We start from the raw sequence: 12,156 nt of genomic DNA, 5'->3' as shown, positions 1-12,156 counted from the left end.
AATGAGATTTATAGGGTCGGTTTGTGTTTCTATATATACGAACATACTAGAGGGTTGCCACGCAATGTGGCGTGGACATAACACAAAGATGATGGTTCCACTGAATGTTGACGTCGGTAGCAGTTTCCTTCTTAAATAGAACCGACTCGACCATGATAATAAATTTTAAATAAAGGTAAAAAAAAGATAGAAATAAAATATATTAAAAATATGCCCATTAATACATGTATGATAGGAGACCCAGAGAAACTTGGGTTTCATCCTTGAGCCAAACGAGTTTTACCGGTAATTTCACCGTCGTGCCTACGGGCGGGTGGGTTACCAGGTTTTCCCCGGAATTGGTGGTGGACTCGGGTTACTCTCGGAGTACTCCGTTTGATCCAGTGGGTACCCCGAGAGTGCTCGTGATTGATTCTGTTGGCGGTTCAAAAAAAAAAAAAATACATGTATGAAACATAAAAAAAAACATTATGCACATAGGTTAGTTGAGGTCTAGTTCATTAAATTGTTGTTATAAATAAAATTATTATTATTATTATTATTATTATTATTTATTTATTTATTTACTTTCAATATTTATATATCTAAAATACAAACCTGCTAATTAATAGTGGTTAACGAAATGTTTATTGTATTATCTCATTTGAAAACTAATAATTAATCAATATTTACTATTTAGGGTTTTTGAATTTTTCGTATATTATAATTCAACCCTCTAAAACAATTCATCCTCAAAATTGCCAAATGCGGATTGAAAACAAAATCAGACAGAAGAGAAGCATATCATCATAATTTAGATATAGAAAAATGGCACACAAAAATGTGGATTCTCTTATGATTTGTAAATAATCTTTTGAACTTTTATTAAATTTGACTAAATAAATGGACTTTAGTAAATGATATCTTAACGTTTATTTAAAGTTTATTAAATGGAGTATATATAAAGTTTATTAAATTAGTGTTAAATTCCAATTATATCCCTCTAACATATATAATATAGTGCATATATATATACACACACATGTGTAAGAAAGACAACACATGTTTGTAGTGGAGAGTTCAAATGAGAAGAAATTTTTTTTAAGAATAAAAAAGAACAAACTTCAAACAATAAGAACGCTTTATTTACTTCATTTAATTTTTGTATTTAATATGGGTGTAACGGTATATTGCTAAAATTAGATAGATCATTTATTGTTAGTCTTCCTTTTTATTAGTTAACTAAATTAAATTTGTAACTTATTTTCAAAAAAAATATATTTTTTCAAAGAAGAAAAAATTTAATTTAAAGTGTAGGATAAATTTCAAAAACGTGTAGGATAAATTTTGATGTGTTTAGGCAAAAATTTTAGTGTGATGGATGATAGTCTTTATAACTAATTAATTAGTTAAAAATAATAATAAATGAGATAAAAGAAAAACTATTTAATGTTTTACAATTGTACCCTTTGTTCTTTTTCTTCTCAATTTAATTTTTTTCTCAAATGAACCTCCCCCACGTTTGTAAGTGAAAGTTTAAAATCAATTTTATTTTTGTTATAATAAAATGTGTAACTTTTAATAGATAAAGCAATCGATAAAAAGAAAGCAACCTTTGATGGCGTTGGTCTATTCATAAGGCTGCATGGTTTATTCTCAACATTTTCTCCATCAATAGGGCCCTTGGTCCATACCATGCTAGCTATTGAGGATGAGGCGCTATTGAATGCCACCCATTGCAATAACAACTATTCGCGAGCTGTTATGTATGTGAATTAATTAAACAAAGGGAGACTAGGAAGGAGGGGGAGGGTTATTGAGAAGAGGCAATAGAACTCTTTTATTAACGAGGCAGAATGAAACCAATACCACCTCCAAACCATACCTCACAAGCTAAATGGCTAAATGAAAAAAAGAGTAAGCTAATTAATATTGTAAACTTCAATACATTGCCGCTGTTCGGAAAAAAAAAAAAAAGAAAAAGAAAAGATTAATTTTGTGAAAGCAAGTCAGAAAATATTTGAAGCGAGACTAATATTAATATCCACTTAATAACAATGATATATATGTCAGCAATCTAAACACCTCCTTTAACAAATGATGTACCCCTCATTAGTTTATAATTGGCCCCTCATTTCTCTATATATATATAAACTATAGTTCGTAAATACACATAATCTTCTTTTTCCAAAATTATTAGTTTTTAACTTTGGATTTATCATAAATTTCGCATAGCACATTCTAGAAAATATTTGGGATAGATCAGAAATGCTCCCAGTATCTACTTTTATTATAATGAGGAAATTTGCTTAAGGAGATTTTGCAGCTTTTAAAGCTATTTAACAATTACCGAAAATATAAGCAGTACAAACATCATATGAAAAAAAATTTATATACACAAACATCATGATGAACGGAAATAAACATCATTTGCAACTTCAGATTGATGTACTATGTAAATAATTAATTAGTGAATTGCCATTTAATTAAAAAGTAAGAAAAACGTTACCTTCAAAGAAAGAAGAATGTAGTAACTCACTAACATAAATAGTCCAGTTACTTTTATGGTCTACAACCAAAACTTTGATGGGTATCATTGTTGGTGCACTTGTGTCTGTACTTTGTCTGTATTCGGTCTGTATGTAAACGATGTCCTAAATCAGTCTGTAAGTTGACCAAGTCAACTATCCTCCTAGTTTGACTTGGACAACATGATGTTGTCTGGATCGAAGGATAGCCTCGAAGGATACTGCTAATCCTTCGAGGTGCTCGAAAGATATGGTTCGACCATGGTTCGACCATTAGGCATCGAAGGATGATCCTTCGATGTCCATGCTGATCTTTCGGACACATTGTCATCGACAGATGATCCTTCGGACCATCTATCGATCCTTCGACCAAGACCTGTTATGTATGGGTATAAATACCCATGCAGTGTGTTAGTGTTAGTCAAGAGATGCACATTTGGAGAGTTAGAGAAACTCTGCTGGAAAACACACACACACACACTTTAGAGAGTTTGCAAACAAGATTGTAAACATTGTGCTTGTAACCGTAAACCTTCATACGTATTAATACAGTGGTGTTAATCGGTGAACTTTGTGTGTTCTTGTGTTTGTTCTTGCATCATCCCGGTTTGCCCGCTAGCTTGGATTCCGCACTCGCTAGTGGGTTAGTATAACAAGGTTTAGGTTTGTTCTCGATCCTCCGAGAAAAGGGACCTACAAGTGGTATCAGAGCCTCGCTCTTTACCTTGTTTAAAACCGGTTTGTTCAAGTTCTTGGTGTGTTTGGACACTTGGTTTAGCACCCGTTTTTGGTAGTTTTCTGCATAAAAACGCGTACTAAACCTATCGGGAGTGTTCGGGGTCGGTTTGGGTAACATAAAAATCGTGTTTGTAAAACTTTGATTTTTCCGGCTATATCTCCGGTGTGTTTCCGGTGACCAGTTCTTGAAGATAAGGTTGCTTATTTTGGCAAAAATTTTTGAAAGTCAATTGTTTGGTGAAAAGTTGTTGCAGAACCATCCTTTCTGCCGAAAGTTGGTACATCAACACATCACCTTTTTCACCAACCCGTCGTACTTTGTGTCAGTGTGTCAGAGCTGTCGAAAGATATCCTTCGACATCGAAAGATATCCTTCGACATCTTTCGATCAAAGGCAGCTCGAAAGATAAGCATCCTTCGAGTAGTCTTTCGAAGTCTAAGGGTTATCCTTCGTAGTTGGAATCTTTTCGAAAGTTGGCTGTCCGAAAGATAAGGATACATCTCGAAAGATAAGGATCTTTCATTGTGAATCTTTCGAGATCAGTATTCGAAAGATATAGATCTTTCGAACTGTGAATCTTTCGTGATAATCAGTCGAAAGATAAGGATCTTTCATTGAGAATCTTTCGAAGGCTTTGCTCGAAACTCAACAGTAATCTTTCGATCACTGTTGATCCTTCGAACTAGTCTTGATCTTTCGAACAGGTTTTTATCTTTCAATTCTTGTCTGTTTAAACTTAACAGTTTGTGTTTGTGAAGGATCTCAATTAATATTTGATCAAAATGAGCTGTACAAGTCCATGGGATTGGAGTTTGGACTCACGAACCAATCAAAAGTTAGTCACTGCTGCAGATTGGGCAAAGAGTATGACTCCACAGCCTTCAATCAGTGCAAGTCAATGGGCTTTGGTGTCAAAGCAAAATCAAGACATGCAGAATTTTGTGGCAGAAAGAGGAGAAGGATATGCAGCTACTACTAAGATACGCCAGGATCAGTTGAAGAAGAAATTCGAATCATTTCGTTTCTTAGAGAATGAAACACTAAATGATATAACGAATCGTTATTATCATTTAATGTGTGAAATGCGTGCTTTTGGTGTTCCTACATCTCAACAGGAAATGGTGGCACGGTTTGCTGATGCTCTACCACCAAAGTGGGGTTCATTCATTGAGCAGCTGAAGCATACGGGTACTCTGAATACAATCAACATCTATGAATTCATTGAGAAGCTGGAACACAAGAATGACCAAGAAATCCGGAAAGCTCAGCGAGCTCTTGTTCCTAAAAACACAGAAATGTATTTGCCTGGTTTTGGTCCTTCAGCTAGTTCTAGTCCTGTTCAGCAACCGAAGCTTCAAACTGCTTTTGTGTCCAATACGAGTTCCTTTTCATTTCCTCAGTCAATAGCTGCTCCACAACCTCAATTCGATCCGAGGTCGTACATTCCTGTCCCAACACAGCCACAACCACAACCTCAAGTTTCCACAACAAAACCTCAATTTGAGCAAAGCGTCGATTGTGGTACGGATATACAGTTGGGAAACAGTGACCAAACAAGAACTGCATTTTACGCTGAGATTGTCAAGAATGTCAATGATGGTCAATCTTCGGAAGATGATAACAGTTCAGGATATAGTGGCAGTTCAGATGAAGAATCTAATCTAAATGAAAGAATTGATTCTGAAGCTGATAATTTGTCGAATGAGGCTGACAAGAAATCTGACTTGATCGAGAAAGCTGATACTACATCGAAAGAAATGGAGAAGATTCTCACTGAAGATGGATCTTTCTCTTCTCAACCTGTCTCTATGACTAATGTCACAGCTTCTTCAAGTCAGGTAAAGGTTGAAACTCCTAGCATATGTAGTGAATGTGCTAAAATGAAGCATGAATGTGTTGAATTGAGACGTGAATCAGAAACGGTTCATAGTCACAATCAAAGTTTGGTAATTGAACTGGCCAAGTGCAAAGAGGCAAACATGGCGTTAACTCAAAACGAAAAGGAGTTTAAAACTGTGATTGAAACTCTAAAGAAAAGTGTTTCCGAATTGAACAAAGTTGTGTATCATAAACAAGTTAGTATTAATGACTATATCAACCTTGTTGAGGAAACCAAAAAGCAGTTAGCCATTGCCCAATGCGAGCATGATGCGATCAAACAAAAATTGGATAGTTATTCTAACTCCCAATTTGTGCTTGATCACATCATCGAGGTTCAACAACCGAAAGGAAATCAGAAGGGGATAGGATATAAGAAATGTCCGCCCCCTTTGATGAACAACTATACCAAAATGCCCGATGAAGAGGAAATGCCCCGGTATGAACCCAGTGTGCCTCTTAACGTTGAGGAATTTGCTACTGGGCTAGGGTTCAAACCGGACAATTCATCGGAGGGCTCATCTGATAACAAAGAAAAGTCATCATGTGCTTCAAATCAAAGTCCTCCAACTATTGAGGACTGTGATTCTTCAGATGATGAATCAGATGTGAATGACCAGGATGAATCACTTGATGAGGCGAAAGGAGTAGAAATTCCAATTGAGAATCATATTCTTTGTGATCCTCCTACTCCTGTCGTGCAACCTGTTGCCAAGAAAGTGATAAATCCTGTCAAAGATGTCAAGAATGACAAAGAAAGTGTGTTTGCTGTTAAAAGCAATGATTTGTTGTACACCTTGGTCGGTGATAGTAAAATTTATTCAGACAAAGATTTTCCAATCAAAAACGTCAATCAATCCTTGATTGACAAAGTGTTTGAAGATACTACAAACCAGTTTTTGGGAAAGAAAATTCCGAGAGTTACTGTAACTCAATGTAATTCAATTCCAAAAGCTGAAATCAGAAAACAATTTGGAAAACAGAAATCACCGACAAAGCCACAACCAATTGCTTTTAAGGGTAAACAACAACAACGAGCTCCAAAGCCAAAGGCTAAGGTTGAAACAAAAGGAGCTCGTTATCAAAAGAAGAGCAAAGATGTTAAATTTGTAGCATCAAAGGGTACCGATAAAATTGAGACTTTTGAAAACAAATCAAACACAGATTTTGTACAAAAAGTCAAGATTTTGAAGCGTAACAGCGATAACAATTACACCCAACACACAAACGGGTGTGATGAACGAGCAAGTACCTCAGGTTCTACAGGTTCAACATCTGCCAGTCGAACAAATTCTCCTAAGTTTGTTGAAAGGAGAACTTGTTTCAAATGTGGGAAGTTTGGGCACATCATTAAAGACTGCACAAACTCGCCCAAACCAAATTTTGTTGAAAGAACCCCCACTGAACGAGGTCACTCACAACGTCGTCCTGTTTCTCCAAAACATGATAAACGCACTATTAAAGAACAAGAAACAAAACAACGACGTAAAAATGTAAAGGTGATCGAAAAGGCTTTAAAACCGGAAACGGTGATTAAAAGGAAACCGAGTTTGTCACAACCATTAAAACCAGAAATTGTACATAATACACAATCTGGTAAACAAAAACAAAAATCTGGTAAACAAAAACAAACTTGGAAACCTAAATCGGGTGAAAGTTCAGGGGGAGGTGTTGTACTTGAAAATTATCAGGAAATTGAAATTACATTTCTTGATTCTCAGGGGCAACCCAAGTCTATGAAGGCTTGGGTCCCCCTCTCCAACTAATCTCTGAGTGAGTGTGCAGGAAGTTCCAGGAGGAACTATCGATAGTCATAGGATTATTGATAGTGGAATGTCCGTGCACAAGATAGGCGACAGAAGAAATTGTTGCCTTTGATGGAGAGAAAGAAAAGAAAAAGAAAATGTGGTTGAATGATGGTGCATAATTCGACCAAATGAAGAACATGCCAAAATTTGGTCATTATGGTTTTTGATCGGGTCCTCAGGAACGAATGAAGTGAAATGTGTGCCGATGCCTTTGCATGGATTGAACATCCGCACACCATTTCTGAAAGAGAAAGTCAAAGACCTTCGCTGGTACAATGTGGAAGACCAGCCGGACCCGGAGGTTTATGAGCTTGTTGCTGTCAAGAGATTTTTCAGTAGTTGCAAATTCGACTTTGAAGTCCACACCGGGTGGATATCCAGTTGGGAGAGTGCTTAGATTCCTTGCAATGCACGGAACAGTTGCAGGATACGCCTTTAAATTCTTAATCTCTCCTATACTTGTCGATATTTTAGCTGCTTTGTGAATTGTTATTATCTCGTACATCACTCTTTGACATGACACGTTGATCTCGGATATCACCTTACACGTGATTGTTTCAATATGAAACTCATCAATGTTGTCATGGTCCGCACCGCTTACCGACATGCCAACTCATTTTTCCAAAATTTGTTAAATCTTTTCTGATAAAACTTAATTTTGGTAAACGGCATTAAGGTCAAGCAAGAGTAAACCAACATCGGAAAATCATTTTTGTAAATATCTTTGTGTGTTTTTAAATTTCTCTTAGTTTGTTGATTTTAGGGGGAGTAAATCCAAAAATCGGAAAATACAAAAACATCGAAAAATTTCAAAAACACAAAAACAATAGAAAATCAAAAATGAGTTTCCTGGAGAACAAAAGAGAAAATGATAGTACTTCAGTGGTCTATCCAAACCTCTTTAAACCTTAAATGAAAAACGATAAGCAGCTCTATATAAGATGTATCGGTAGGCTCACAATCATTTTAAAGTGTGCAGGGTGATATAAATCTTAATCGACTGAAGACCAGGTGGGAACCATTCATTGGCATATGGTCTTAGTACCGAAATTTCGTTTGATAGATTGCCGAGGTTCTGAGATATTCGGTCTTTATGCTGCTTATCATCTGGGTATCATGGTTGTATCTTTTACCGAAAAATAACGGGGACGCAAGTCTAGATCTTCCATGATACTATACATACGTGTACATATTGCATACTGCATTCGACCTCAATAAGTGATAAACAATCACATGTCCAAATCAAATAAGTGATAAAATATCACATTTATCCGGGTGTCAAGTTTGTCTCTCTGCTGTACGGAAGTACTGACCTGTTCACGAACTTGCACCTGTGCCCTCATGCATACGAAAATCAAGTTCCTCATCAATAAGTGATTATATCACAAAGGACTTGTTTTCAAATCAAAATAAGTGAGTATCTCACAATTTATACGGTCAAACAGATGATAATCGGTATACTCACCGGTAAGATGAACTCTCGTGCATACCTTGATACGGGAATGTGTCGTGATGTGGATGAACACCGGTCGGTAAGTATAAATCATACATTAACGTATCCTCTAAACATGATTACATCTGATAAGTTGAGCTTAAGTGGACAACAATACCGATAATTGTTATAGGATGCTTATCTTAATGTTAACTAACTGAACAACAAGAGTGTTTTGGCATGACCGTACACTGATATGATTCTCTTACCCTCGAAACTCGCAAAAAGAATGTTTGTATATATTTATTTACTGTTTAACTTTTATTTGTTTTCTTTTTTAAACAGTTTCGTCGTTTGGTGCATATCAGCACGACATTAGCGGTGATGTCGTTTGATAACACTCAAAGGATTTTAAATTGTTGTCTTTTAATTTCAAAAACACACCTAAAATCTGTGTTTTAATATAAACTTTATAAAAGCCAAAAAGATTTTATTTCTACTTTATTTTCGATCGTACGATGTTGGAGCTCAAGTCTTCGTTGCCTGAAACCTGAACGAAAACCAAACTGACTAAATCTTCATAAACGGTCGAAATTTGCATGTTTTGAAAGTTAGAATTTAAAATTTGAAAAATTTATTAAACTTTCAAACTGTCGGACGGTGCTTGATTGTGACATGGTCATTCGTGTGTCATTTGCTTATACTATGTTCCAAGCAGTTGTTCTCATTACGCGTTTAGATTTCTTGCATGTGCAGATTCTAAAGGCTAGGAGAACATGGTCGATGACAAGCTTTGGAATGAAGACACGACGAGAAGGCACTCAAAAGATGAAGATGATCGAGTTGCCGCTGGCTATCATCAACACCACAAGGATCTCACTTCATAAAGTTAAAGTATTTCACGAGCATAACTCAAGGGGGAGCTTATGTTAAGGGGGAGTTTGTTAACACACTGCCTACATGATACGGGTAGTTTGTTGATACACTCTCTGCTTTCAAGACGTGAAGACTTTGAAGATCCTCCGACCATGAAGACTTGAAAGGACATCAGAGTTTTGGAAACTCGAAGACCAAAGACTGTCGAAGTTCGAGACAAGTCTACATCTATAGAAGATAAAGACAAGATAAAGACAAAGCTACAGCCAAGGGGGAGTTTGTTGGTGCACTTGTGTCTGTACTTTGTCTGTATTCGGTCTGTATGTAAACGATGTCCTAAATCAGTCTGTAAGTTGACCAAGTCAACTATCCTCCTAGTTTGACTTGGACAACATGATGTTGTCTGGATCGAAGGATAGCCTCGAAGGATACTGCTAATCCTTCGAGGTGCTCGAAAGATATGGTTCGACCATGGTTCGACCATTAGGCATCGAAGGATGATCCTTCGATGTCCATGCTGATCTTTCGGACACATTGTCATCGACAGATGATCCTTCGGACCATCTATCGATCCTTCGACCAAGACCTGTTATGTATGGGTATAAATACCCATGCAGTGTGTTAGTGTTAGTCAAGAGATGCACATTTGGAGAGTTAGAGAAACTCTGCTGGAAAACACACACACACACACTTTAGAGAGTTTGCAAACAAGATTGTAAACATTGTGCTTGTAACCGTAAACCTTCATACGTATTAATACAGTGGTGTTAATCGGTGAACTTTGTGTGTTCTTGTGTTTGTTCTTGCATCATCCCGGTTTGCCCGCTAGCTTGGATTCCGCACTCGCTAGTGGGTTAGTATAACAAGGTTTAGGTTTGTTCTCGATCCTCCGAGAAAAGGGACCTACAATCATCAAGTCTGAAACGTCATCTCGATTGTTGTATGTATCATTAACAAATGAATCACCTTGCTTATACATTTTTTTTGTCTCACCAAGAGAGAGAAGCAAGTTAGCACATTTGTGGGTTCCGGAAGTTCTAAACCTTAAATAATTGAGTTTAATGCCATTAAATGCTCATGTAATACTGATGAAGTAAGTCCACCGATCGAAAACACATTATGAAGATTTCATGTAATACTGATAAAAAAATAAGGTAAAGCACTTTAATGAAGATTTCAGCCTTTAGTTATAATTTTTTTTTTTTTTTTTGAACCGTCAGATTCTATTCTATGATTAATAGAACAAGGCCAGCATATGCTGTAAAAACCCAAAATACAAATAACAAAACGGATTACAGACACCCAACTAATACGACATTATTTTACTATATCTCGAATATTGAAGTCCACCCATCTCTCCCATACTATGTTCTGAATTTTCGACTTGCTTTTCAACCAAATGAAGCTGTCCGCCATTATGTTTTCTACTATGTTGTTACCAGATCTGATATTACCTTTGAACTCCATTTCATTTCGAGCCTTCCATAAATTCCACATGGTAGTTTGTAATACTGTGTTAATAACTTTCTTCCACTCCTTTGATCCTGAAAGACTAGTGACATGCTCTAGAACATCTGTACATCTTTCGAATTGGGTATATGTTGGCACTTTTAACCATACAAGTATAGATTTCCATATTGGTTTTGACCTAATGCAGCCGCATATAACATGGTCTGCAGATTCCTCCTCTTCCTCGCATCGTAAACATAGTTGATTATCAATCGGTATCCTTCTCTTAATTAGTTCTTTTTTAACCGGAATCCGCTCGATCGCTGCTCTCCACGTGAAATAATTAACTTTCGGAGGAATCCAGCTGTTCCAATGCTTCCATTCGTCTGCCGTCTCCAGTACATCTTCTTTTACTATTTGTTTTGGGATCGCCGCGACTGTGAATTCCCCGTTATTGTTTAACTTCCACATCCATGTGTCCGATTCTGGTTTAAATCTCACGTTATTCGGTAAGTATAACATGTTCCACCATTGAGCCCATTCTGCATCCGAGTTTGGTGGTCTTACCCACCCTAAGTTCCATTGGTTTTCGTTTTCCAATTTTGTAACACATTTAGCCACTTTGACTTGTTTGTTTCTAGCAATCTTGAACAGACCCGGGAACCTTTCTTTGAATCTTTTTCCGTTACACCAGTTGTCGATCCAGAATTTTACTTTTACTGTATTTCCTGTACCTGCTTCCGCTACTATCTCGTCCGAAACCGACATCCCTATTCGCCCGAGCTCGTTACCTGCAGACACTATATCTTTCCTGCAATTTTATTTTTAGTTGGAATTATTTTGTAATTTCTGTTAGACTCGTGAATTGATTTTATCACTTTGGCCCATAACTCCTCCTGATTTGGTTTGTATTTCCACCACCACTTCATCATGTCACAACAAGCAGGTTGAAGAGAAGAATCTAAGGTTGTGCTACACACAGGTATAGTTGGTAGACATATGTATCCAAGCTTTGGGGGAACAGAATCACGGGCAAAGTTAGGAGTGGCTATAATCTGAATTATGTAGGGGGAAGGGGTGCAAAAGCTATTTCAAATTGGTAAAAGACTTCTTGATATTATTGATGTGTTTGGTTACAATATTATAGAGATCACAAGGAACCCTAGAAACCTAACCGAGCCTGTGGGCTTACATTAATAAACCCTAGTCTAAAAATACAGTCCAATACTCCCCCGCGGTCAGAGCGGTAGAAAATCGGACGCTTAGACCGGAAAAAAAACAAGCAAAACAATAAAACTAAACTAGTCTCATTCTCGGTTCTTGACTTGTAGGTCGAAACTTCTGCAACAAAAAAAAAAAAAAAAAAAAAAAAACCTCACAAGTCGTCTGGTTTTGCCAAAACAAATAACAATTTGTATTCTTCAATACTTCACATTAAATCGATGTACGGCTTCCACTGCTTTAGTT

The 12,156-nt window shown here is 36.7% G+C and overlaps 1 protein-coding gene across 1 annotated transcript; it reads right to left on the bottom strand.

Moving 5' to 3' along the window:
• Positions 1 to 10,557: 10,557 nt before the first annotated feature.
• On the bottom strand, positions 10,558 to 11,457 carry LOC110887033. Its single transcript, XM_022134941.1, has one exon. The coding sequence runs from the start codon at positions 11,455 to 11,457 to the stop codon at positions 10,558 to 10,560; it is 900 nt and encodes a 299-aa protein (XP_021990633.1).
• Between the last annotated feature and the right edge of the window lie 699 nt (positions 11,458 to 12,156).

The sequence above is a fragment of the Helianthus annuus genome, chromosome 14, assembly GCF_002127325.2.
Source record: "Helianthus annuus cultivar XRQ/B chromosome 14, HanXRQr2.0-SUNRISE, whole genome shotgun sequence".
Lineage (NCBI taxonomy): Eukaryota > Viridiplantae > Streptophyta > Magnoliopsida > Asterales > Asteraceae > Helianthus > Helianthus annuus.
The sequence above is the reverse complement of the archived record's forward strand: the minus strand, read 5'-3'. Positions and strand labels throughout refer to the sequence as shown.